This window comes from Spea bombifrons, chromosome 10 (assembly GCF_027358695.1).
Source record: "Spea bombifrons isolate aSpeBom1 chromosome 10, aSpeBom1.2.pri, whole genome shotgun sequence".
In the NCBI taxonomy this organism is placed as follows: domain Eukaryota; kingdom Metazoa; phylum Chordata; class Amphibia; order Anura; family Pelobatidae; genus Spea; species Spea bombifrons.
This window is the reverse complement of record NC_071096.1, coordinates 33,561,855-33,574,115: the sequence shown is the minus strand read 5'-3', so window position 1 is coordinate 33,574,115 and position 12,261 is coordinate 33,561,855. Positions and strand designations below refer to the sequence as shown.

At 43.1% G+C, this 12,261-nt stretch overlaps 3 protein-coding genes across 5 annotated transcripts; 2 read left to right on the top strand and 1 right to left on the bottom strand.

Moving 5' to 3' along the window:
* LOC128467266 (cadherin-1-like) lies at positions 1 to 2,668 on the top strand. Its single transcript, XM_053448842.1, has 4 exons — positions 1 to 79; positions 613 to 727; positions 1,745 to 1,947; positions 2,547 to 2,668. Exons 1-3 carry the CDS (start codon positions 38 to 40, stop codon positions 1,939 to 1,941), a joined length of 354 nt encoding a protein of 117 aa, XP_053304817.1. The 5' UTR covers positions 1 to 37; the 3' UTR covers positions 1,942 to 1,947; positions 2,547 to 2,668.
* Positions 2,669 to 4,807: 2,139 nt separating this feature from the next.
* On the top strand, positions 4,808 to 7,117 carry LOC128467309 (5-hydroxyisourate hydrolase-like). Of its 3 annotated transcripts, none has more exons than XM_053448906.1 (4): positions 4,808 to 4,882; positions 5,965 to 6,101; positions 6,171 to 6,306; positions 6,941 to 7,117. In XM_053448906.1, the coding sequence occupies exons 1-4, from the start codon at positions 4,832 to 4,834 to the stop codon at positions 7,028 to 7,030; spliced, it is 414 nt and encodes a 137-aa protein (XP_053304881.1). In that variant the 5' UTR covers positions 4,808 to 4,831; the 3' UTR covers positions 7,031 to 7,117. The 3 variants fall into 3 exon arrangements, with proteins under 3 accessions (XP_053304881.1, XP_053304882.1, XP_053304883.1); XM_053448907.1 differs by lacking the exon at positions 4,808 to 4,882 and adding an exon at positions 5,375 to 5,453; XM_053448908.1 differs by lacking the exon at positions 4,808 to 4,882 and adding an exon at positions 5,419 to 5,522.
* A 520-nt stretch (positions 7,118 to 7,637) lies between these two features.
* GAS8 (growth arrest specific 8) lies at positions 7,638 to 11,688 on the bottom strand. Its single transcript, XM_053448507.1, has 11 exons — positions 11,597 to 11,688; positions 11,150 to 11,251; positions 10,601 to 10,798; positions 10,047 to 10,253; positions 9,616 to 9,670; positions 9,110 to 9,315; positions 8,683 to 8,850; positions 8,424 to 8,510; positions 8,095 to 8,304; positions 7,940 to 8,005; positions 7,638 to 7,849 (listed from the first exon to the last, which is right to left on the bottom strand). Exons 1-11 carry the CDS (start codon positions 11,597 to 11,599, stop codon positions 7,700 to 7,702), a joined length of 1,452 nt encoding a protein of 483 aa, XP_053304482.1. The 5' UTR covers positions 11,600 to 11,688; the 3' UTR covers positions 7,638 to 7,699.
* Between the last annotated feature and the right edge of the window lie 573 nt (positions 11,689 to 12,261).

The window sequence follows — 12,261 nt, the reverse complement described above, 5'->3', positions numbered from 1 at the left end:
GCAGCCAACACAAGCCTTAGGGGTCTCTGCAGAAAAAATGAACTACTGTCACCTGGCACTCCTTATATTCCTTGTACAGGTAACCGATGCGTAGAGAGCGGTGTGTGGGTGATGGAGCATGGCTTAATCTTATGCCTTCTGGGAGTTGTATGTGACCCTTAGTTAGGTCTAGAACCAGAGTGATAAACCGGGCATTTCCAAGCTCGATCTGTTCAGCAGCGTAAACTTGAAGCTGGCACTGTATGTTTTATAAAAAATAGAGCTGTAGATTTTTCAATGCTGTCTGATCTGACAATCATTTCATTCTATACTTTGTGTAAGTAACTGGTGAACCAGCATTCCGTGTAAACAGGCTTTTCTGTAGGTGGCATTAGATTAGTTTGTAATGCTGCATTTATCACTCCAGTTACAAAGTGTGAGTGAAGCTTGGGGTAGTATGCATGCCACGTTACGTAGAGCTACATGTGTTAGTGCTCAGCACTGTGTATTGTGAGTTGGCTATGGGAGAGTCAGAGTTGTGTTTTTTTCCACAAGTGGACTTTAGTCATTTTCTATTAAACTATTTAATTTATAAATTACTATTCTGTAGCTGAGTGCCTCTGGATTTTGCAGGTAATTCATGGATTGACTGAGGAGGAAGCGCAGTGTCTGCCTGGGTTTCGGGAGCCGCGATACACCTTCACTGTAACACGCAAGGTGCTGGAGAGAGGACGGGTCCTGGGGAAAGGTAGGAGTAACATAGAAACCCAGCGAGGCTTCTTTAATAAACTACTGTAACATTACACTGTAGTGAAGATAATATCCCTGCATTAGAAGGATAAACCAGGCATCTCAGGTGGGCGCAATTTATCATGTGTGGATGATAACTTAAAATTAGAAAGTGTTTTGTATCTAATATCTTATTTATCAAAATAAACTTGATACAAAAGAACCAAGATTCAAAACAGTTTTCATAAACATTCACATATTAAATAAACAATATTAACTTAACATAGCTGAGTGTAAATAGGTAATTTCTGTCTGTATCGCTTCATTTCTCTGTATACCCTGAAGATTTCCACAGCGGACCCCATGCTCATGCAGCCTGTAACAAACCAGCTTCAGCCCCGTTCTGTGGATGCATTCCACCCAGACCCCAAACGGAATCCAGCACATTCCAAACCTTTAACCCTCTCGGTGCTGCCGCATGTTATTTACACCGTCGCATGCTCTACACAGATGTGTAATAGGTAGAAAGACTAACTACAACCAGACTGAGCAGCTGATTTGCTTTGAAGTCATAATTTATTACTTAATATTTTTATCTATTCATAAGAAGCCTCCCGCATTAGTTTGTCTGCCAGATAAGAGTTAATCAGCCAAAGAATTCACACCAATGAAAGGGTTGTTCATTCCCAGGTTTCACAGGAGCTTTCTGGTAGGCGAAGCAGAGGTACAGCATTCATGTGACAATATGTGACTTTTCCATCTCCAAGCGTTGCTAGCCTCAAGTCAAAACATTAGGTTTAGAGTATTGCTTTTATACTTTTTCTACATTCAGAAACACTTTGTCCCCAAGTTATAATTCTGATTGTGAAGACTTTCTATACTAGATTCCGTAATATAAATATATTGGTCTGACTGGCTCCTCCCAGAATGATGGAAACTGCTGGTTTAAAACCCCTTGTAAGAGCGCTCCGAAAAGCCCGGTCTGCGCACCTCTAATGTCATTGTGATATCAGAAATCATTTTGTTCTGTTTTCAGTGAGTTTTGAAGCCTGCTCACAAACTTCCCGAGCCCTGTATTCCCCAGAAGACACGCGTTTCCGGGTTTTCCCAGATGGAAAAGTGACCGTTAAGCGGCAGCTCACCCTGCACGAATCCTACGTTAACTTTGTGCTGAATGCATGGGATGCGTCGGGCGGCAAACACTCGGTGCCGGTGGCTGTTTGGTACGAGTGACACCAGGTAAAGCAAAATGTGACATTAAACTGCATCTCAGGACAGTTTAGCCAGTTAAATGTTCTGTCATGCATTTAATCCTCACAAATCTCTAAAGGGTTAATTTGTCTAGGGTCTAAAACAGCCATGGACAATGATAAAGGACACACTTGTTAAGATATTTTGTAAAGATGTCTGAGAAGGGTCTCCTGCATCTTCTCTAGTGAAAATTATTCTGTTTCTATGTAATATGGCAATGCTCTCCAGTCCTGTCACAAAGGGCTGCAATCCCAGCCCTTTATACCTCAACAATGAGGTATATTCCTTAATTTGTGGGCTTTATTTGCTAAATATACTCAAAGGCTTAAAATAATGCATTCATACTTGAAGGACCAGTATTTAAAATTTTGTATCTTGTATCGCTTACAAATGGCTACTTTAATATTTAAACATAACTGGACGTTTGCAATATATATCTATTTTACCAAAATCCTTTTTTACCTGTGTATGGTTATTCGTACAATGAATGCCCTACTGACAATGTATAGTTAGGGCTGTCCAGCAAATGGTTATAAGTCTCCTTGCATATTCATTTTGGTCTGCCATATAATCTTTTTGTTTTTTAGCCCAGAAGACCATCATTAAACATTTGGTAAAAATGTCTATTCCCTAAGTGGCTGCTTAATGGACCGTTGCTGTTCCTTGGACGACTGTCTTAAGCTTTACAAATAAATCATATAAAATAAAATGCTCTTGTTTGTCTTCATTAAATGTGTGTTGAGTTATGTCAGTGTTACTGTTACCTACTTGTGAGATGTATATATTCCTTATAGCCCTGTGAGTCTGTGTAACAGTGACTTGTCAACGTTCCTAATGTAGTTATGCAAGTGATTGGCCTAACTTGGTGGAGTGTTTTCTCCACAAGGTGCGGTTAAACCCGCATGCATTTGTTCAGAGCTCTCCATAAGTTTAGCTTCCCTTAATGAGACAATTAGTTTTACTTTAAATCTCTAGCTGAGCTCCTGAGTTCTTAAATCAACAATAAAACTACTTGCCAGGCCTGATGCCTCGAAGTAATCTTTGACCCTGTCCTCCATCCCTTACATTCAATCCAGATCCTGCTGATTGCACCTAGAGAACATCTTACATCTTATCTCTTTACTTGCAACACCCTCCTGCTTAGTATTCCTCTATCAACTGTTCTCTGCTGTCTCTCCAAAATGCTGCTAGGTCTTCCTAACACTATTTATGTTGTGTGCTACCTTAAGAATTACACTTAAAATCATTATGCAGACCTACAAACACAAAAGTAGTGCCCCACTCAAATCCTCTATGTTCCTCCCATGGGCTAAGACTTTCCTCCTTGTTTATCACCTCTTCCTTTTCATGCCTACAAGACTTCACTCTGACTGCCCCATACCTCTCTAACACTTTCACCCTTCCTATCAAAATTCAAGAAAAACCAAGGATCATTAACTATTTGTGTCCTAACAAGAGTAGTCATGACCTCTTGTGCAAAATAACTCTGCTACCTTCTGGCCATGTGAACTGGCATTGATACTCGCAAAAACAATTGGACTAGAGGATCCTGAGATCGCATCCATGGCATCTCCCCACTCCACATTTTGGCTCAGTTTGAGATGACCAAAAACCATAAACTACCAACGATGTTTTATTAAAAAACATAGTATCTTTTAGCATTTCATAAAATGGCTTTCCCACAGTTGGTATAAGGCTTGCTGGTCTGTAATTTACCAGCTTAGACTGTTATCCATTTTTAAAGAATTTCTGCTTTCCTCTATCTAGTAGAACATCTCTAGATCAAAAAATTAAATCTGTTGGTTGCTACACTAAGCTTTAAAATACTCGGATGACATTAACAGGCTTAATACAGTAAGTAGAACTCTTCTGATGTCCTTTAGCAGCTGCTGATCTAGATGACATCACCTACACCTATGCTGTATACCTGTGCTTTTCACTTTTATTGATGGCAGATTCGACTTAAAAAGGTGCAATTACATTACATCAGATCAGATAACTCTATTTCCACCGTTGGTGTACAAAACATTTTCTGATGCTAGGGGAAACAAAGCTGGTCCGCCTAATATTGTCCTGTAAGTTGCACTTGCCTTCAGGTTTCCAACCATGGTCTTTGCCTGTCCCATACATCACAAGCTGGAGCCTAATGTATACAGATATACAGGGCGCAGTGTTTTCTTACACCATCTTAAATGCTTAACCTCAGCTGTGAACTCATTTCCAATTAAGATATTATTTTTAAAATTCATACTTGCATGTTTTAGATGACCCTAAACTACAAATTATGTCCGCAGGTATGATCGGCTACATCTTGCATGCACTGGATAAGCTGTAAGTAAAGACAGAACATGTGTAATAATGCAGAATGTGATCTGAGATTTCTCTTGCTGATGTGATTTAAGACTCCTGTGGGGCAGCATTTATTGGCCACAATGAGTTGATTTTGTGTTATGAATACATTAACAAAAAACCATCCTGTATACAGATGTATCTGATTAAACCTGTGTGCATGGGAAACCTTCGTTAGAATACATAATTTTGCTTACTTAGAGTGCCAAACCTTGTAGTTGAGTAACAGAAGTGAAGAATTGTGTAAGTTACTGTAGCTCTAAACAGCAGTGAAGCTTATAGCCTGGTAATGTATCGGAAACATCCCTTTTTACCTGAAGTAAAACTAATATGTGGAAAGAATTGTAGATGTATAATAGCGTGCGGATAGTGGAATTTGTGCACATATAGCATATTTTCTGTATGTTACATCACTGGCCCAACACAAGGGGGAGGGATGAATAGCCTATAAGGGTTAAGTCCCTGTGGGGCACGTGAGTGTCAGGGAGTTAAAGTCCAACCGCCGGACAGGTCAGTATCCGCCATGAGCATTGGCCGCCTGCAGCTCATACATCAGCACCTTCACGGCACACAGGTAACGGCTGGCTTACAATACATGCGCGCCCGGAGTGGTGCGGGTAGATCTCGGGTAGTGAGGGGTCAGCCAGGTCTCTTACCCTTAAATGAGAACTGTCATGGAAACTTGCAGCCATGCTAAATACATTTAGTTTTATATGTACACTGTTGGGTAATCTCCCAAGCGTCTGTCCTCCACTGATGTCCCTCTTTTCTAGATGCTTGGAATGTTTGCTGGGTGAGTATCGGTGTTCTAAACGTCACCTTAATTGTTTTATATAGTGCCATCAAGTTCAGTAGCGCTGTACAATAGGTAGGCGGGACATAGCAAGTAGCATGCAACATAACAAGTTAAAAACGTAGAGTTTCTGTGCACATGTTTCAAACTAAATTATGTAAATACTCTATTTCTTTAAACTCCTCGATCCATTTCATGTTAAGTTACAATGTTTTTCTTGCGAGGCTCTTCAGTCGCATGTATTTTTGCACACGCTTTGTGTCAGGGAGTGTATTCCTGCCCTACAGTGTCATCTGCAGTCGGCTCTGGTTATAACAGGAAGTAACACTCGGTGCTTTCGCTCCCAACTCGGGTGAGTGCGGTGGGCCCCGGATTGCTAAGTAGCTTCAGGGAGCAGCGATGGTGGCGCGGGAGCAGCACGGTGAAGGTCTTTGGATTAAACGCATGCTTAGGGCAGCTGTGATTGTAGTCACAATGTGCATTGCAAGTTGCAATGTGTTTACAACACAGGAGTGGCACATAGTGTTATCTTAGTGTAAGGACAGCACCTGGGCTGTTTAAAATTATTTCAGCACCAACAGTGTCCATGATACTTTAGTCCTGTCTGTTTGGAACCAAGGTGACCCGGGGCAGTTAGTCCTCATGTCTTTGCCCCTGAGAGCAGAGTACCCTAGGAGCAACACTGCATGCGAGTTAGAAAGCGAGGGCTTTGATACATTGATGGAGGTAAAGCGGGGACTATACCATTAGGGGGCTGCGGCGCAGGCGTAGAGGGCGAGTAGGCTGAGCTCTCTGTACCTGTGTGCCAAGCTGCGACGGGTTATCAGGGTTTCCCCAGCTTTCTTGTTGCAATCTTATTTCAGGCAATGTCTGGAGGGGAAGTCAGTATGCTGAGCACTCATGTCCTGAATACAGCCCAAGGCGTCCCGGCAAAAGGTCTAACGCTGACCCTGTTAAAGCACGATGCCTCTCAGAGCAAATGGCAGCAGCTAAGCAGAAGGTGAGCTCCCTTTGCCCCTGGGTGCACATTGCCCCTTACCCGGCAGAACTAACATACGTCTCCAAACAGTGTTACCAATGAAGATGGCCGCTGTCCTGGGTTGCTGCGTGGAGAGCCCCTCACCGCAGGCGTGTACCAGCTTCGCTTTGATACTGGAGAGTACTGGAAGCAGCTGCAACAGGAGAGCTTTTACCCTTACGTAGAGGTAATTGGGATTCTAATACAGACAGCAATGACAATGCTGTGCTCCTCGTTAAGTTTCTCCAAAGAGCCGCCGTTTTCATTAGTGATAGTTCAGCATTCGAGTAGTCCTGTAATCTTTACCACCCAACAAGTCATTGTTTCCAGAGGGACCTTTTATTAGGCATGTTCTGTTACCTTCAGGTAAGGCAATTGAGTATTTCTGAGGGGCTATAGAACGGTTAAGATTCAAATATCCTTGGGGTCAACTCATTTGTAATGTTCTCAGGGATGATGGTTGACTTCTTGAAGATATATAATAATAATAATAATGCTCCATAATCGTCCGGTTGAAGGACAGATGGTTTGGGTAGAGGTACATTAACACAATTTATGGTCATTGCTTTGGATGTTCAACCCAAATATAAAACTATCCAAAGCTGACAGTGGGCCCCCCAAACACTGCCCAGGGACTGAAATGTCAGCTGGGCTTTACTTTATCATTTATAATAAATGGCCATAGTACCAAACAGATGACGAGACGCTGTCTAATCCAGTTTCTTCCTGATCATTTTTACTGGCGAGCTATTTCAACTAACTTTTGGTGTTCATGCGTGTGATGAGTATCATAATGTACTGTGTCCTGTCTTTCCATACAGATCGTTTTTACCATCACAGACCCAAAACAGAAATACCACGTTCCTCTTCTTCTCAGTCCGTACTCCTACTCCACCTACAGAGGGAGCTAGAGAACAGACGCGTGCCGCTAGTGGATAATCGTAACCAAATTGAGTAATGGATTTCTGTTAATTTGCTAATAAACTCCTTGTACTTTACCTCTGTTTGGTGATTGAGGGTTGGGGAGGATAGAGCTTGATGCATTTTGGCAGCTATAGTCAGGGAGTAGAGTTATGCATTTTTATAGTGTTGTGGAAAGGGGGATAACAAGCAAGCTAAATCTATAGCATGTTGGGTGTACCGGATGTAGGACATGGCCTGCAAAGCATGTCGTGAGTGCGTGTTGAATGCGTTGGGTCTAGGACATGGGCAGTCTGTGTAATGGGCCTAGATAGTGGCGGGGCAATTGGTGCACAGCTTGTGCAGACTATTGGCTGTAAATGCTGTGTAGTGCAGAGTATGTTGCATCTAGGTGCTGAAGAGCAAGGTGTGCAGAGTGCTGGGTCGAGGTGGCAGGGTGCATTACAGCAAAATACTTTTTTAAGATTTACTATATTGGAATTGTAAAAGGTGCATCCCCATAAATACAATTCATTTCAAAAAGTTTGAAAAGCTTCTCACCCCCCATATAGGACCAAAGATCCTGCAGACACTAAAACGCACCAAGGTACTCGATACGATACAAAAGCCCTCTACACAGTAAAATACGCAATTTATTGAGCAGTATAATAGGGAGGACTTTACGTTGTAGCAGCAACCAGCCCAGCAGGGCCCTGGCCCAATCTTTGCCCAGCTGCCAGGTTCTCCAGGGGTTTAAATCCAAACTCATCCACAGGAATGCCAAAAGCTCGCATCTTCGCTTCGTACGTCCGCAGGAGGTCATTGTGAGACTGGAAGAGACAGCGGGGGAAGAGGTCAGTGCCGTGTTTGTGTTGTGTGAGCACAGGTAGACAACAGACTTCTAACCCTGGCATTCTCACCTTGCACACTCTTGCCAGCTCGTACTGTAGATCCTTAATGGCGTTGTTCTTTGTATCGAGTACATCCTAGAAGAAAACCAAAGTAGATTTTACAGATGGGACATCATTGAAGCCGGTCAATTCAATTTACCCCATCAAACCGTAAATTTTTATACCTCCAGCTTGCGCGTGACTGCGCTGAGTGCCATGGGGTCCAGGTTGGATGCGGCAAGCACCTCATTTAGTTGGGCCTCCTTTTTCTCCAGTGTTTCTCCCAGCGCTGTCAACTTCCGTTCCAGTAAAAGGTTCTTGAAGCTGCTCTTTTGCTGAACTTCGTGGATGGCGGCTGTGAATTTCGTGTAGAGTTCATCGCGCTCCTCTTGTAGCTGTGCAGACAAATCAAGGTATGGACATGTTGATTAGAGAATTGACAGCTGTTTAATATGGCACAGGAACATTGCACTTGTTACAGAGCAGACTGTCCATAAATCACCAAACCATTCACCTTTCCAAACCTTTGCTCTAACACCTCGTGCTCCCATTTCTCTTGGTTTAGCTCTTTCTCTGTCTGCTTCAGGCGTGTCTTTGTACTCTGAAAAAATAAAATATCACGGTAAAAAGTTAGCCTGCATGTTACGTGACAGCTCCCACAGACACACGACAGGCAGCTTAGGATCTGCGCTGAAATGTCTGGGGGTTGTTAATCCTGAATCGGAGAAAAAGCTTGTTTGCTGCCCTTGCACAGACCAAACCATAACACTCACAGCCAGAGCTGTCTTGTCTTTCTCGTAGTTGGCCAGCTGTTTCTGGAGATCTGCCACCTCTTCACGCGCCTTTTGCAGAGGCTCTGTAAGACGACGATTCTGCAGCTGTAGGTCCGCCATTTCCTTCCCCAGACGGTCTTCCTTCTTCCTCATCTCCTCCATCTGCTCCTGTAAATATAAAATTTTGGAATAAGCAATAAAAAAAAAACTAGCAGATATTATGTTTAACACAAAATGTCTTTCAACCCTTATACGTAGAAACAATCTGCCCTTTTTATGTAAATATTCATCTGTATTACCTCTCAGTGAACAGATACATTTCAATATTATGTTTTCAGTCTAAATGATGGGCAGAATCTTCAGCCGTTACACTTGGCCAATTGTGGATGGTTGCCTACCCTAAATGCGTTTGCTGGTGGTTGGTTACCTTAAGTGAATTGATCAATGCCAGGTTATTGAGTGTGATGTCATTGTAGTAGTTCTTAATGTCACTGAAGGCCTTCTCGTGGTTTTTCATTAAGGTGTTGATCTGTCCATTTTTTCGCTCTTCTATCTCGTGGATCTCTGTCTTCCTGCGCAGCTCCAGCTCATCACGTAAAATGTTCATCTTCTTTTCATATTTGGTCTCAATTTCTGAAAGGTATACAATTAATCCAAATGATCAAATTCATTCCTTGGCTAATTTTTAGCATTCTTTATTGTAATTTATGGGCTGCCATACTTAGACATTAATACTGTAACATCACAATCATGCAAAGCTATTGAATAAAATAACATGAAAGGTGTCCGGTTGTGATGCTTTGAATTCAGTGTGACTCGATGGTGTAAAATTAGAAACTAAATGACCAAATTGCTTGTAACTGCATATTGATGGCTATACTGTAACCCCGGCAACCCTCATCATGGTGTTTCAAACAGAGGCGGAACACACACCTCGTACTTGTCTTTCAAAGTCGTTCCTTAAACGTGTGATCTCTTCGTCTTGTTTCTGTTGAGAAAAAGTACACATAAGTGAAAACCAATGCTAAAAACAGCAATGCAGAAAGTCACAAGACTTACAGGAAAGCCATTTTGGAAACAGTAAGTAAAGGGTGAAATATGTTTATCGTTTTGATAATTATTTGTTCATGTTCTCACCGTGGTTTACCAGATCACAGAGCTTACATTCTATTCTGCTGTGACACTTGGGGTTGACTATAAAATAACCAATACTGCTAACTGATTTCCAAGATCTGTACTAAAGCACGCTTCCTTATTACTGACTCACCTGCACTGGACAACTTTATATATTCCTTAGATAATGGAAGTAGAATTGAATCACAGGGAAGTGTGGTTGCTGAGATATAACAAGTTGCTTTGCTCACCATCTTCAGGTTCTTCACCACCATTTCATTGGCCAGTTCCTGTTCTTTGAGCTCGACCCTCAATCCGCGCATGTCTTTCCAAAGTGTGGCCTCTTGCGAGTGATGATCCTTCTGCGCCAGCTTGATGGCTACGCTGCCTTCTGCCTTTAGCTCGGAGATGTTGTTCTGATGCTCATACAACAGATGCTTCACCTTCTGCTTGTACACCTAAATACACAGGCAGAAAGATTAGGGAAAAACAGGAGCAAACAAAATACCCTTCCTGCCTCCAATCAATTGTATTGTTCCCTATACCGGTCATTTGCTGTTAGTATTCTGTGATTCCTCCAGTCTAGGTTCCATCTCTCTGTAACTTAATTGGCAATGAAACTGCAGTCTATTAAATGCTAATGGTTTAATATCCTGTTCTCACCCTGGTATAGGACAGTCTCACAAAAAAATGGTGAGAAGGTGCAACAGACAAATATAACATCAATTCAGGGGCTTGCACTTCGGCCGGCGCAAGGTGTTTATTAAACTCTACAAACTACTGATTGTGTAAAAGCCAAACTCACTTTAATTTCCACCTGGTGTCTCTCCTCCGCCTCCTCCATTTCGCGGTCTTTGTTCCGTAGCTCGGATTTCTTCTCATCGAGCTGCCGGCGGGTGATCTCCCAGAAGGTGTGGATCTTATCTCTCTCCAGTTGGAAGTAGTTGCGCTCCTCCCGTTCCCGATCGAGTTCCTCCCTCAGCCGTACGATGTGCTCCTCCAACTGGTAGGACGTTCGCAGGACGCGATTACGCAGGGTAGGCAAAAATAAAAACATTTAGCTAATTAAGAGATTAAGGGACAGTAAGGATGATCAGGCGCATCCTCTTCAACCCATGAATATAATTATCTGGTAACACGGGGTGAGATGCTGGGGAGTTATCTAACTAGTAGTTAACTCCAGTGGGAAGCTATAGATACGAGTGCTGAGTTACAACGCTGTATCCGACATAATATGGAAATACATCATCGATGGTAACCAACGTTCTGAAAGAGAAGGCTGTGATGTTTGAGCATCAGGGTCGATTGTGGCGTACCCCTTGCCAGCGCTGTCTGTCAGCTGCATGCCGCTTACCTGCTCTTTGGTCATTTCTTCTGTGGCCACCCCATCTACGACCCCCGGGGTTTTCTTTCCTTTAGCAGACTTTTTCTTGCTTCCTTTCTTCTTTTTGGGTGGCTGCGGGAGAAGTATTGGGGACAGATAGTTATATATTTAGCCGGGTACAATCTAGTTCTATACGTTTCGGGAATGTACAGCATGGTGGGGCAGTCTTTCTCTTCATCCATTATCATAAGAAGCTGCAACCTGGCCCTCTGTAAGCACAAGCCGGTTTTACTATATAAAAGATCCACGAGATCTTTTAGGGGGGTGGATGTTAGTTTTTGGCGATTAAAATCTTTTTTTTGTAGCAAAGACCGCATCTTAGGAAAGGAAGTTTTTATTCAGCATCCTTCCCTAGGACACAATTCCTGCCTACGCTTCAGTGTAAGTTCATAACCCGGTCGGACCCCCCGATCTCACCATGTTGGCCCCGGCTGCTTTCCACCGATACAAGGTTACACGGTCGCCTAGCAACCAGGAGGGAGTCGCGCGAGATTCTCGTGAGCACTTCCGGGTGCGGCACGGGGCGTTGCACCTAGCAACAATACACAACTCGCGTTACCCAGCAACGAGACCGAAGCCCCTGGGGCAGGGCACACGTGGTTTTGCCGAGGATAGATAATAATTGTGAAGTCTGACGGCAGGCAAGTTTATTAAATATGCGAGAAATCGATGCATGAGATGGCCTTACCCAACTCCGCTTCCCTATAGAAAGCAGGCTGACAGGAGGGGGTCAGCAGTGGGTGTACAGCAGCCCATTATCTAACATTAAAGAGTCAGAGGCTTACAAGGAATGTAAGGGAGTTTTACTTTACTAAGAGGGTGGTAGATACATGGAGCAGTCTCCTAGCAGAAGTGGTGAGGGTAACACAGTAAGTGAATGTAAACATGCACGGGGATAGGAAAAACAGGCAGACTAGACGGCCTAATGGGTCTGATCTGCACTCACATTATTGGTTTCTACCATACTAAAGAATACCCAAATGTGCCGCTCTCTCTGTTTGCCTGATGCCCCTCTATTCCAGGAGATACCCTGGGTATGAGGGTATCGCAGGGTTCCACAGCCCTAAACTCCCCTATAATGT

What these genes read in the sequence shown, in the direction of transcription:
- LOC128467266 (XM_053448842.1), top strand. Translation starts at nt 38, where the DNA reads ATGAACTACTGTCACCTGGCACTCCTTATATTCCTTGTACAG. An exon ending in TCCTTATATTCCTTGTACAG is followed by an intron (nt 80 to 612) that starts GTAACCGATGCG and finishes TGGATTTTGCAG; the next exon opens with GTAATTCATGGATTGACTGA. An exon ending in AGGACGGGTCCTGGGGAAAG is followed by an intron (nt 728 to 1,744) that starts GTAGGAGTAACA and finishes TTCTGTTTTCAG; the next exon opens with TGAGTTTTGAAGCCTGCTCA.
- LOC128467309 (XM_053448906.1), top strand. Translation starts at nt 4,832, where the DNA reads ATGAGCATTGGCCGCCTGCAGCTCATACATCAGCACCTTCACGGCACA. An exon ending in AGCACCTTCACGGCACACAG is followed by an intron (nt 4,883 to 5,964) that starts GTAACGGCTGGC and finishes ATCTTATTTCAG; the next exon opens with GCAATGTCTGGAGGGGAAGT. An exon ending in TGGCAGCAGCTAAGCAGAAG is followed by an intron (nt 6,102 to 6,170) that starts GTGAGCTCCCTT and finishes GTCTCCAAACAG; the next exon opens with TGTTACCAATGAAGATGGCC.
- GAS8 (XM_053448507.1), bottom strand. An exon ending in GACACCAGGTGGAAATTAAA is followed by an intron (nt 10,254 to 10,600) that starts GTGAGTTTGGCT and finishes CTGTGTATTTAG; the next exon opens with GTGTACAAGCAGAAGGTGAA. An exon ending in TAGAGCAAAGGTTTGGAAAG is followed by an intron (nt 8,305 to 8,423) that starts GTGAATGGTTTG and finishes TTGTCTGCACAG; the next exon opens with CTACAAGAGGAGCGCGATGA.